The 13754-nt window shown below is 51.3% G+C and overlaps 1 protein-coding gene across 1 annotated transcript; it reads right to left on the reverse strand.

Moving 5' to 3' along the window:
• Positions 1–7582: 7582 nt before the first annotated feature.
• On the reverse strand, positions 7583–11756 carry LOC149912287 (rho GTPase-activating protein 32-like). Its single transcript, XM_090130756.1, has 11 exons — positions 11682–11756; positions 10908–11030; positions 10649–10726; positions 10249–10330; positions 9626–9769; positions 9246–9348; positions 9018–9150; positions 8770–8852; positions 8302–8409; positions 7804–7949; positions 7583–7593 (listed from the first exon to the last, which is right to left on the reverse strand). The coding sequence occupies exons 1-11, from the start codon at positions 11733–11735 to the stop codon at positions 7583–7585; spliced, it is 1065 nt and encodes a 354-aa protein (XP_089986882.1). The 5' UTR covers positions 11736–11756.
• Between the last annotated feature and the right edge of the window lie 1998 nt (positions 11757–13754).

A 13754-nucleotide genomic window follows, 5' to 3' on the forward strand; every position in this document is an offset into this window, starting at 1 on the left:
CTCTGCCAGACATGGCAAAGGTGAGTGGGATGTTGTTTCAATTAGTGCTAATGTCAGGAAGGACTGTAAGGATGGAAAAGCTGGTGTTTGCCATGGGCAGGGAAACACATCTGGTTTACATTTTCTCTTTCTCTTTGAGTGCCAGAAAAAGAGCAGAGTGTGCCCTCACCTTGTAACTCCCCTGCCCTCTTCTGCTGAGATGGAGAAATGTTCCAGTTTCTAGAAGGACATCAGGACAAAGATATGTAATGAAAATAAGTCCAGGCTGGCTGTCCTTGTGGGCATCAGCTGCTGGCATGTGCATTGCTGCTGCCATGAGCATGGCACAGCAGGTAAAAGATTGCTTTTCCTTGTGTGACACAGGAGTTACTGAGTTGAAAGCTAGAGGGATGAAATAGAAAGAGCTGCAACCTCTGCCAGACATGGCAAAGGTGAGTGGGATGTTGTTTCAATTAGTGCTGATGTCAGGAAGGACTGTAAGGATGGAAAGTCTGGTGTTTGCCATGGGCAGGGAAACACATCTGGTTTTCATTTTCTCGTTCACTTTGAGTGCCAGATAAACAGGGGAGAGTGTGCCCTCACCTTGGAACTCTCCTGCCCTCTGCTGCTTAGTTGGAGAAATGTTCCAGCTTGTAGAAGGACATCAGGACAAAGTTATGTAATGAAAATAAGTCCAGGCTGGCTGTCCTTGTGGGCATCAGCTGATGGCATCTGCATTGCTGCTGCCATGAGCATGGCACAGCAGGTAAAAGATTGCTTTTCCTTGTGTGACACAGGAGCTCTTGACTTGAAAGCTAGAGGGATGCAATAGAAAGAGCTGCAACCTCTGCCAGACATGGCAAAGGTGAGTGGGATGTTGTTTCAATTAGTGCTGATGTCAGGAAGGACTGTAAGGATGGAAAGGCTGGTGTTTGCCATGGGCAGGGAAACACATCTGGTTTTCATTTTCTCTTTCTCTTTGAGTGCCAGATAAACAGGGGAGAGTGTGCCCTCACCTTGTAACTCCCCTGCCCTCTGCTGCTGAGAGGGAGAAATGTCCCAGCTTCTAGAAGGACATCAGGACAAAGATATGTAATGAAAATAAGTCCAGGCTGGCTGTCCTTGTGGGCATCAGCTGCTGGCATCTGCATTGCTGCTGCCATGAGCATGGCAAAGCAGGTAAAAGATTGCTTTTCCTTGTGTGACACAGGAGCTCTTGACTTTAAAGCTAGAGGGATGCAATAGACAGAGCTGCAACCTCTGCCAGACATGGCAAAGGTGAGTGGGATGTTGTTTCAATTAGTGCTGATGTCAGGAAGGACTGTAAGGATGGAAAGGCTGGTGTTTGCCATGGGCAGGGAAACACATCTGGTTTTCATTTTCTCTTTCTCTTTGAGTGCCAGATAAACAGGGGAGAGTGTGCCCTCACCTTGTAACACCCCTGCCCTCTTCTGCTGAGATGGAGAAATGTTCCAGGTTCAAGAAGGACATCAGGAGAAAGATATGTAATGAAAATAAGTCCAGGCTGGCTGTCCTTGTGGGCATCAGCTGCTGGCATCTGCATTGCTGCTGCCATGAGCATGGCAAAGCAGGTAAAAGATTGCTTTTCCTTGTGTGACACAGGAGTTATTGAGTTGAAAGCTAGAGGGATGCAATAGACAGAGCTGCAACCTCTGCCAGACATGGCAAAGGTGAGTGGGATGTTGTTTCAATTAGTGCTGATGTCAGGAAGGACTGTTAGAATGGAAAGGCTGGTGTTTGCCATGGGCAGGGAAACACATCTGCTTTTCATTTTCTCTTTCTCTTTGAGTTCCAGATAAACAGGGGAGAGTGTGCCCTCACCTTGGTCCCCTCCTGCCCTCTGCTGATCAGAGGGAGAAATGTTCCAGCTTGTAGAAGGACATCAGGACAAAGATAAGTCCAGGCTGGCTGTCCTTGTGGGCATCAGCTGCTGGCATCTGCATTGGTTTTGCCATGGGCATGGCACAGCAGGTAAGGGATTGCTTTTCCTTGTGGGACAGCTGTTAAGCCATTCTGATTCACCCTTTGCATCCACAGCATACAGTTTTTTCCCACACTGCTGTTTCTATCCAGCAGTGTGCATATGTGCAGTGCTACAGATGTTGGTGGTCCTGCCTGTGGCAGGGGGTTGGAGATTCCTGATTCTTGAGGTCCCTTCCAACCCGGGCCATTCTGTGTGTGTGTGTGTGACTGGCTAAACACCAATTGTTGCTAGCTCAGCAGGTATACTGCTAATTATTGAACGTCTGACAGCTGCTTATCAACACTTGGCCACTATTTCTGGACACCTGCTCATCCCTGAAGAGAGAGAAGTTTGGAAGGAGGACAGAGGGGAGTCTCTTGATGCCTGCCTGTTGCATCCCAACCTGCCCACAGAGTGAGTCACTTCGGCCTTGTGTGGAGGCCCTGGCTTCTTTGGAGTCTGTTTTTCTTTTGCTGAGCTTCTCCTATCCAAACAGAATGGCCTTACAACATGCTTTCTGGTCCTTAATGCTATACCCATGCAGTTTGTAACTATTACAGTTCTGTAAGTGAGAATTGATCACATGATTGAACAACTGTATTTCTAAAATATGTTATGAAATAACTTCTTTTTACTAATACTAATAAAGTCTTTCTACTTTTTCAAACTGTTTCTAAGGGCAAATTACTAAACACATGGTGCTGTACTACTTCAGAGCAATCCCACATTTGATAGCCAGTGCAGAAACAACATTCCATCCTACAGCATTAGCTAGTTCAGAGGTACCAGACGTGTATCTGGATGTGGCTGTTGTGCATAACTGGGGCTGAGGGATCAGAAGTGACAGCTCCACTCTTGGAGACCACAGAACTAAAATGGAAAGATAAAATAGTTGCAGGGCAATTGTTCTGTGTGCCTGAAGCAGGGACCGATTTATGGGGGAGAGATTTAACAGTTAAATGAGGATTACAGCTGCAAGTCTGTGAAACAGATATCAGGGGTCAATGAATGTGTTAACAGCTGTGATGAAGAAGAAATGAATCCAAAGGTGTGGGCAGGGGAAGGAAATCGGGGTGGACTCACAATTTTCCCTTACAAAGAACTGCCCAAGGAGGGAGTGGAGCTGTGAAACAGCAACAATATCCCATAGCCTTAGAAGGGAGAGTGGGTCTAAAAGCTGTAACACAGACAGTGCTTAAGGATGGTCTTCTGGAACCTTGTCTGTGGCCTTATAACACCCCAATCCTGTCGGCACGGAAGGCAGACGGCACGTATCGGCTGGTGCAAGATGTAAGGAAATGACTGAACCCGTTCTCAAAAGACAGCCCGTGGTTCCTAACCCCTACACCCTAATGAGTCAGATCCCACACGGACAGCAGTGGTTTGGTGTGAGAGACCTCACAGATGCTTTCCGGACAGCCTTTGGACTCAGAGAGAAATGGCTGCGTTTGTATGAGGACACATTGTAATCCTATCGTGATTCGTGATGATACTGTAGATACTGGAACTCCTGCTAATCCTTGCCTTGGCAGCATTTGAAGCAAGCAGCTGATGCTGCTGTCATGCAGAAAGCTCCCTTCCAACCACTCAGCAAGCATTTGGATGAGACAGCTTCCTGCTGGGGAGCCCTCCGACATCACTGCTGCCTCCTCCAGAACCATACCTGCAGATGCTTCAGAGCTCTTCAGCATGGACATCCTTCCTCCCATCAGCAGCTGCTCCTGCACTGACCTTCATTCACACTGGGATACCATCTGCTTCCAGCAGGAGCTGACCTGCTTGAACCTCATGAGGTTCAGCACAGCCAAGTGCAAGGTTTGGCATTTGGGCCGGAGGAATCCCAGGCGTTCTTTTGTCATCGTGGTGGTTTCCAATAGACCCCAACAATGAGACATCAGGTCGCCGTGTGGGCTCCTGGGTGACACTGCCATTTCCCAGCCATTGCAGCCTAGGGGCAAATAAAGTAAAATACTTCAGAAAGATCTCACACTGATTGCATATTTTACTGTTCTTTTACACAAAACAGAAGGGGAGGGCAGCAGATGCATGCAGCTGCATCAACACCCAGGCTGCTAAAGGAATGGAAAGACAGAAACATCAAATATCAATGCCTTATTCTAATGCAAGGAGGGAAGCTTCTATCAATGTTACTTTTTATCATTTAAAATAAGCAGTTGGCACTCTTAAAGGAAAATCCTAGGCCCCAGGTTCTGACAGTGTGGCAATCTGGCACGGACTCAGCTGTGAATGATCCAATCAGTCTGTTCCAGATTTTAACATCCCTTCTATGCATTCACAAGTTTTCTCTCTTGACTTCCCCTTACAGCCGTTAGATGCCAGCAAAACATCCCACAAACACTCCTTAACTCTGTGCACACAGGCACCCATCCAACCAGAGCCATCAGTCATTCCCAGCCATGCGCTCTTCCTCCAATCATGGTCAGCATCACACGGCCGTCACGCAGCTCACTTGACTCAGTTTTTCTCTTCTTTCTGGAGGTGTCCTTGCTTCTCAGCCTTACCTTCTCGTGATGTTTATCTCGCTCTGCAGCTCCTGCTCTGAATAGGCACAAAATGCAGCCACAGCCCCTGCCACCAAGGTCAGCTCTTCAGCACACATTACCTGAGGAGCACTTGGCAACTCCTGCAACCTGAGCAGTGCCAGGAAGACTGTTTCACTTCTGCTTCTCCTGGCTCAGAAATTCATTTTCCTACCTAGAAAATGGAAAAAGAAAAGAAAGAAAAAAAAATCCTGACATAAAGCAGACACAGTTGATACTATGGAATTCTGGAAGGCAAGGGATTTGCCCCCTATGATGAGAAGTTGACTGCAAGGAACTCAGAAGAGTCATGAGCAGGTTGTGAACTTGTGGGTAAAATCAAGAAGTGCAGCAGTGCAGGGCTTCTGGAGGTGAGGGTCTGCTACAGCCGCCTGGAAAGAGAGCCTGTTGGTGGGAGCTGCTTACTGCAGCCAGCAGAAGCATCGCACTCACTGACTCTCATCCTGATGGGGGATTCCAGTCAGTCTGGGAAATCAGCATGGCTGGCTGCAAGCAATCTGACAGACTCCTGGAGTGCAGTGAGAATCACTCTGTGGTGCAGGCATTGGGCACAAAAGCAGAAGGGAAGCATTGCTGGACATGGTGCACACCAGGGGTTACGACAGGAGGCGGTCAGGGCTGCAGTGACCATGCCCTCCTTGAGTTGGTGATCTCAAGGAATGCGGGCCTGGCAGGAAGCAAAGGCAGGAGCCTGAACTTCAGGAGAGCCAGCTGCAGGCTGTTCCAGGAATTCTTGGACGAGATCCTCTGGACAACTGTTTGTAGGGGCAAAGGGATGGCAAAGAGCTGGTCACTTTCTCAGAAAAAAACTTGCTCAGGTTGCACGCTGAGCTGCAGGAGAGGAAGGGGAGGAGGTGCCAGCACGGCTCTGCACGATGCTCTGCCACACTGGGCAGCTTGATCATGGCTCAGCAGTGGGATCAGACGAGGAGAAGGGGAGAAGGAAATCAAGGATGGGAGGGAGCCATCAGACACAGTCGGTGAGTGTCTGTGAAGTCTTGCAGACCCAGAGATTCCCAGGTTGTTTCTGCTTTCGTAGCATTTGTGTGCTGCAGGGTGAGCAAAAGGTTCTGCTGCTTGATTCTTCTGCAGGAGCCGCCTAAAAGGGAAATGGCCACTGAGCTGCAGACCAAGCAGTACTGCCTGACGTTGGCCAGGGGGAGCTTCTCCTGCCGCAGTGTGCTGATGACAGGTCTGGAGATGATCTGCATGACCAGTTCGTAGATGGGAGCCAGGAAAGGACATGATGGGAGGAGGGAGGTGTTAAGGAGCGGGCAAGGCATGAAAATGCATCAGAAAGCCCTGAAAATCATCACAAAGCCACAGCCAGGAAGCTTGGGAGTATCATGAGCAGCATCCAGGATGCGAGAGATTATTTGCTACCATGCCAAATGGTAGCAGAGCTCCCCCTGCAGACATCCCAAAGCCAGACAAAACAGGAACAAACCCGGAGCTGAGCTGCACGCACCCCACAGCCACAGCATTGCAAGCTGAGGTGCCTTGCTGTGTGCTGCATTCATCCCAGTCCGTGTGAATGAAGACTCTGGAGGCAGTCAAGGCGTTGATTGAGCACGAGTGTGCTTTTATTATTGTATAAAAGACAGGAGGGTGGGAGAGGTCCACGGTGAAGATGGGACTCATCCTGTCTTGTCATGGAGAGAGTGGCTCAGAGCTCTCAGTGCTGCTGTCTGGTGCCTGGGACTGGAGGCCTGATTGACAGTCCCCCTGCAAGAGGCTCTGCTCCTCCTCACTGACACTGACCTGCTCCTGCATGGAGGTGCTGCTGTCGGGGCACTCACACTGCTCTTGGGATGGGCTGCACTGCAGAGACACTGGGTGACAGACCACACTTGTGACTGTGGTGTCTGGCAGGCCCAGGTCAGCATTTTCAGCAGAGCCAGGTGTAATGAGAGCATGAACTTCGATGAGCTCCTTCTCTCCATCACTGTTGTCGTGTGTAAGGCTGCTTTTGGAACTGCAGCGATTCGTGCTTCCTATGAGCTCTCCACTGATGGAAGCAGAGAGAGCATCATTGCTACTTGCCCTGGATCTTGTGGGTTGGCAAGGGCTCGATTCACCTAGAAAGAATACACAGGGGTTAGTGTCAAACTTTCACAAGCTGAATTACGACAGTGGTTCTTGATCAGGGGTGAACTGAAGATGTTAGGCAGGGGCTGGAATGCCAGAAGGAGATAGAAGTGCAGAGCAAGCTTGAATTCTATGTTCCTGAATAGCAGGGATTTGGAAGCTGCATTTGCACCCTTACCTGCCAGGACTACCACTGCTGTTTCTGAGGGCTGCCTGGCATTGCGCTGCAGTTGGCGTTTGCTGCCAGAGGATGGCTTCCTGAGGCTGAAGCAGCAACACCAACTGCTAGCTGGTGATTCCTCATTCTTGCTGGGTGGATTTTGCCTGGAGAGAGAAAACAGCCAATGCTGTGAGTCGTGCGTGGTTCAGGGTGAGGGAAGAGCTGCACTGAGCTCTTGGCAGCAGTTGCTTGTTCCTAGCACTGCCTGGTTTCTGCAGGAAAACAGAAAAACCCACCCAAACAATGATGCTAGGTGCTGGAAAAGAAAGTCCTCTTTACCTTTCAGATGGAAAGTCGATGACTGTGTGGAATTTGCCCTGCCCAGCTGCAGGGCTTTCTTCCACTTCAATGTCCTGGCAGCTCTCTGTCACAGGGGGAGAGCTGCTGTGGCCTCGCCTCTGTGCCTGTGCCTCCTCCAGGCTGAGCAGCTTTGTGGCAGCAGAAGAGACCCCCACAGACTTGGGCCCTGGGAGAGAATTGTGCCCTGTCAGGGAAAACCACAGGTAAGAGCGAGGATCAGAAAGCAGTAGCACAGCCACCACAGTTCTGGGGGAGGTGCTGTATTTTTCTCAGGCTTGCTTATCCGTGCCACTGGAAGAAGAGGAGCCCAACATAACCATGTGGGCAGAGGTGTGTTTATGGCAAAGGACACGGTCATCATTAAGAGCAGCTTACTGTATCAAAACAGGCAAGGAAAAACCCAAGGAAATGGGGGCAGGGAACTGAGAAAGCTTCGCTGCCACATTTGCATCAAGCTTTTCCTGCATGCAAACATAATAATTACGGTTTCCTCCTTGTGAAGTTTGGGCTTGGACATTCTCAGCATCCAGCAACAGGATGCCATACCCTAATGGAAGCCCAGAGGTCTGCTGTCCCCTTGATGGTAAAAGAGTATCTCAAAGGTCCCGGAGAAGGCCTGCATTTGATCAAGGTGTCAGGTCAAGATCAAGCTAATGGAGGAAGACACTCACCTGCTGCATCTGCGATGTCTGCTCCGGATTTGGAGCAGAAGAGGACGTCTGTGTGGTTGATGAGAAATTCCACCACATCTGACTGCGTCTGCAGCTCCATGCAGGCAGCTCTTCCGCTGGCGCAGGCAGACTCGTTCTGCTGTGATCTGTAGAAAAGGCAGATTTTAGAAGTCATTTCTCCAAGACCGTTTCCCCGAGTCTGAATTGTTGCAGCCAAAAGCTGTCAGCTGAGGCTCTGGAGACTTCCGCAGTGGGCAATCAGTGATGCCACTGCAGAAATTCCCCTGGATGATCAAGGACACGTCAGTCCCATCTAAAACACAGAGCACAACTGTCACCTAGACATTGTGCCTGTGGGGATGGAGAACAGCCCAGGCTCCTGCTCTTCTGTCAGCCACAGATTTTACAGGAGAAGAGCACATTTGATGGAGAAAAAGAGAGGACTGCTTTTCTTAACTGGAGAACAGAGGAAGTGTTGAAACAGAACCAGAAGTTTACCTTAAGAGGTTTGGAGCCCACACAATGGCTAGGTTCTTGGCATGCATGTTTGTTATACTGGAGCTCCCAGCCAGACATGCCAAGTGTCTCATCAGGAACTCCAGTGTCCTGGAAAACAAGAGAGGCAAACGTTCAGCACCAACGAGCATGCCGTGCTGCAATTCAGAAAGCAAACCTCCATTCATGCTACTTCTTGTGATTGCTACTGTCACCGAAGATGAAGTAGATCCAACTTGACTGAGTGCCACGCTGCAGCACCAAGCCCCAGCACAGCACAGCCGCAGCCATCAGCTGCACCAAGCGTGCCCCCGTGCCCAGGAACTGACCCCATAAAGTAACCCCATGGAGCCTTCAACCCTTCAGCATACACAGGCATCGTGTTGCCGGCGTGAGACAGAGCCTGGAACCGCATCGTTGCCCTCTGCAATGCAGCAGGGCTGAGCTCAGCAGGCTGAGGGCAGCACTGACCTGTAGTGAGGAGCGGGCAGCTGCTGGATGACGTCCTGCATTCTGAGCAGCCGCTCCTCCTCTGTAGCGGCACCAACAGCATCCTGGAGTAGTGCAGAAAGGGAGCGAGACACCAATCAGGCTAGTACACCACTGCGAGTAAACCTCGTGGGGCTGACAGCAAAAGGGCCTCCGAGCTGGGGCACTGCTGCAGCCATCTGCCAAGAGGCCCAGGAAGAGGGAAATGAAAGACGTGGCCTTGTGCTTACCGAGAACTTGCCGTACAGCTGGTGGGTGAGCAGAGGGTTCGGGAGCTCCCTGAAGTACATCTTGCAGAGGGAGCTCACGCTGTGAATGTCACGGACGGTGAGCTCAGGAATCTGCTCCGACTCAAATTCCTGCCTGGAGAGAGGGACGCAAACCCGGTTGAGCGAGAGGAAGGCAAGCCCAAAGCCACACCAGATGCACTCAGGCTGTGTCAGTCGCAGCACTCTTACCGCAGCCTCTGGATGTTGGACGCGACGCCGGACAGGCGGTATATCCCCTGCACCACGCCGTGCTGCTCAATGAACTCAGCGCAGCTCTGGAGGACCTGGGGGACTGAAGAACACGTGCCAGCCGTCAGTGGAGCTCCTGATTCAAGTCCTGCTGCAGGCTGTGCTTCACATCCCATCCACTAAGCCCAGCCAGGCTTGGCTGAAGCAAATACAGATGTGCTTGTCTCTTAGGAGCATCCGCCTCACTTGATCCTTCAGCCATCAACTCCCATTACACGTGTCTCCACGGCTATCAGCCTGCCCCCTGCTAGATACGAGCTCCCTTTCATCTTCTTTAGATGCCCAGCAGAGGAAGATCTCAGGAATGGGCAGCTCCTTACCATCACGACCGGAGTGGAGAAGATGCTCTCCCAGGTCACCGCCAAACACCCTTTCCTTCTCCACCTCCCGCTCGGTCGGTTTCTTTGGGCGGGCCTTCACCAAGGAACGAAGGAAGGTGAGGATCTTGCTGCGTTTCTTGGGCACTGCACAACAAAAGGAAGAAACCAGGTCATTTCAGGTCTGGCTCCGTTGGACGAGGCCGAGCACAGCACATTCTACAGAGCACGTCAGAACGGGAAGAACATTACCAACCAGTACATACAAAAAGGGATTTTCCCCATCTCTGGAGGAGCCCAAGGCCAGGTTGGATGGGGCCCTGGGCAGCCTGGTCTAATCTGACATTAAATGTGGGGGCTGGGAGACCATCCTGAGGCAGGAGGGTTGGAGCATGATGATCCCTGAGGTCCCTTCCATCCCAAGCCATTCTATGAAGATTCTATAGTTTTGCCAAGTCCAATCATAAAATCAGGAGGATTGGGCCAAATCTCTGCCCCATGGTGTGCATGAAGAATCATCAACCCAGAGGACAATGTGGCATCGATAAAGGAGGTACTAAACATGGAACACATCCCAGAAAAGACTTCATTTTGCTTCCCCACACCATCAAATGTAACATCCCTACCTGGCTTTGGCACAGAATTGATGAGTGCCTCAGGAATGTTCTTATTAATGAGTTCCACACACTCCCCTGGGAAAAATCCAACCTGTAACAAGAAGAAAAGAGAGGCCAACTATTGCATGCAGCACTTCTCAGATCTGAACTGTTAAACCAAAAGCCACGTAACATTTCCCTCGGAACGTGCTTGCCTGACGTTCCATAAGACTATCCAGCAGAAAATGGCCAGAGTTCACAGCATAAAGGTCATAATTTTTCAACATTTGCAGCCAAAGGCAAGGTCCTCTGACACCGACACAGGGAAACTGTTTATGTCCATTACCCATCCTGTGCAGGCAGAGCAGCTCTAAGCTGAGATTCCTGCCTCTCCTGAAGTTGCACTCTCCAGTCTGAAGCTTGTGCCTACCTGGAAGCCGAGCTTGCCTCTCCACCAGGGGGTCAGCTCCTTTGGTGGCATGTCGATGACACACACGATGTCTCCCACCTGCAAGAGATTGCAACGTCAATCCCAGCTTCAGCACGGCTGGGAGGAAAGCACAGCTCAAATGACTGCATTCTTCTGCACTGCCAAACATGGCCGAGCATGAGAGCACTTGCACCAGTGCAGCTCTGAAGGCATTTGCCATTGTAAAATTGAACAACAAGGAATGCCGTGAACTGCTTACCTCAAAGGAGAGTTCATCCGCTGCCTGGGCAACGTATCTCTTAATAGCATGGGCAGCAGCAATAGCTGGAACATTCAAAGGTGCCACCTCATGGTCCAGCAGGGGCTTCCCCTTGTTCTCAGTCTGAAACAGAGAGCACAGGCCACAGTGAGGAGCTGGGAACCAACAAGGAGGATTTCAAGGTGAGGAGCACATCTGCAGAGAAAGCTGCAGGAAATGCACTCGGTCCTTATCATAGGCACTTCAGAAGGAACTGCAAGTCTAATAACGGCTGTTTCTCTCCCTGGTGTGCAGCAGGCACACGCCAGGCAATGCAGAGATGCATCTCTCCCCACCCAGACTAATCAGCAATGGCACTGACGCAGACAGGTGGCCTTGTCCATTTTGCCCCCTCCTTTCCTGTGCTCTTTGTGCAGGAAGGCTGACTGTTTCAGATGCTAGGAGACCGTGAAGAGGGAAACCAAAGCTACGGCTGCAGTTACAAGGTGCAAACAGTGCCACTGCAAGCACCAAGCAGCTCTCTTGAGCAGTCCAACCAACAGCGAGGCCAAACAGAGCAGAGAATGATTGTTGTTTCTGCAGCCATTTCAAGGGAAAAGTCAGTAGAGGACAAACACAACACCCGAGATGGCTCTGGTACTTTGATAAACTTGCCACACTTGCACTACTGTCTTGCCACAGAGGAGCTCTCTTGGAAAGCAGGAGAGCACATCTGCGGCTCACTCTGCTGGCTGCAGTCAGGGAACAAAGACCAATCAGAGCTTCATACTCTACCTCTGTCCATGCCAGGTCAGGCCCACAGCTGATCTCGCTGCACGCCACGGCCATCAGCGTAGGTGTGACAAGCTGGAACTGAAAAGAAACACACTTTTATCTTCTCTGTTCACATCTCTGCTGTGCTCCCTACAGCTGTCGGGCACACTCACACAGCCCAAGCACGCCTGCTGGTGTCCCTGGTGATGCTGTGCAGCTCTGCACAAGCTGGGGCTGGGACTCTTTGCCTAAGGGATTGGTTTCCTTAAGACCAGCTGCTCACAGCACCACAGACAGCATCCTTCTGAGGGCTGAGCTGCAGAGCATGTGGAGAAAACCCACACAAGACCAGCATCCCATCAAAGCTGGATGAGGCTGTGTTACCAAACACGGGGCGTCACGGGCTGCTAAAGCATGTGGGGGGACAAACCATGGCAGGTACCTGGCAAGAGATCAGAACGAGGGAGAGAAATCTCTCGAATCCGCAGCCGTTCCTTGTCACTTTGCTCTGATCTTCCACGAGCAAAAGCTGCAGCAGGGAAGCAGGCAGAGGGTGGAGAGAGGAGAGAGAAAGAGCAGGTCAGTTTGCTTCCACGGTTTAGCAAAGACTACGAGGGAAAAACCAAAATCTGCCCTCCCTCAACTTAAAAACTTAAGTTTTCAACTTAAAACCATTTCCCCTTGTCCTGCTGTTATCTACCCTTTCAAAGAGTTGATTCCCCTCCTCTTTTTAGGCTCCCTTTAGGTACTGAAGGCTGCCATGAGGTCACCCCACAGCCTTCATTTCTCCAGGCTGAACAAGCCCAGCTCCCTCAGCCTGTCTTTGCAGGGGAGGTGCTCCTGTCCCCTGATCATCTCTGTGGCTCGCCTCTGGACCCTCTCCAACAGCTCCCTGTCTTTCTGGACACTGTAGTGCAGCTGGGGCCTCACAAGAGCAGAGCAGGGGGGGACGATCACCTCCCTGTCCCTCATGGCCACCCCTCTGCTGATGGAGATAATGTGATCCTATGAGCTCCGCCAGCCAGCAGTTCTCAGCACTCACTGTCCCCCCGTCTCTCCCACACTGTCTCAGCTTACCTACAAGGTGCTGCACAGGACGGTGTGAAGACAAAGGGACGCAGTCGGTGCACAAGTGCAACAAGCGAGCTGCTCAGTCAGAGCTCCAGCGCTCCAATGAAGGGACGCAGCACGCACTGCTCCTCCCCTCATTCTAGCCCTTATGACATCACTGAGGGCCACCAGGCTGCTCCACCACGACGGACAGGGTGGGGAGGCAAGACCAGTCACAAGGGCAGAAGATTCCAACAGCCCAGCCCAACGTTCTGGAATCAGGGGCTGCTTGGAATTCTACCCCAGCCAAATCCTGGAGAAGCTGGCATGGGGTCGTCATGACCAAAGCGCAGGACCTGGCGCTTGCTCTTGTTGAGCCTCGCACAACTGGCCTCAGTGCATCCCTCTGGAGGGCCTTCCTGCCCTCAGCCAGATGGACGCTTCCTCCCAGCAGCGTACCTTGCAGTGCTGGGCCCATGTCAAATCCACACTAGAGTGGGTTTTGTTACATTCAAGGGCATGTTGCAGCACCCATCTATTTCACCTGGAAGGAAATAAAGCAGGAGATGGGAGAAACACAGAACTACTGCCAGACTGCTTTATCCCTTTCTCAGCCCAACTTCCCTTGCCTCATCCCCTACCCCAATTCCTGGATGATGCCCACAGGCTGATAGTTGGATCTCAAGTCCATAGGACTCCTTTCACGGGGCTCCATCAAAAAGGCTGTCACACTTGTTCCGTACACTCACACTGACCCAGCAGTGGTATCACAGTCACTTAACACACACACAACAACCAAACCCCGAGCATGCACATCCCTTCCTGCGTGACTGCAGCCCACAGCTCCCCTTCACACCTCCGTGGATCTCTGGTGTTTTACACTGATGCAGCCTCGCTGCAGCTCCGTGGCTGTCACACAAGGCCTGCAGGACCTCTTTCTCTGCAAACCCCGTCTGCAGGCATTGGTTCACGAGGTTCACCTCCTGCCCTCCTGAGCAAAAACAAGCACTAAGAACAAGAGCAAAGCACACTGGACTCGACCTG

This window comes from Phasianus colchicus, chromosome Z, assembly GCF_987193195.1.
Source record: "Phasianus colchicus chromosome Z, bPhaCol1.hap1.1, whole genome shotgun sequence".
Classification (NCBI taxonomy): Eukaryota; Metazoa; Chordata; class Aves; order Galliformes; family Phasianidae; genus Phasianus; species Phasianus colchicus.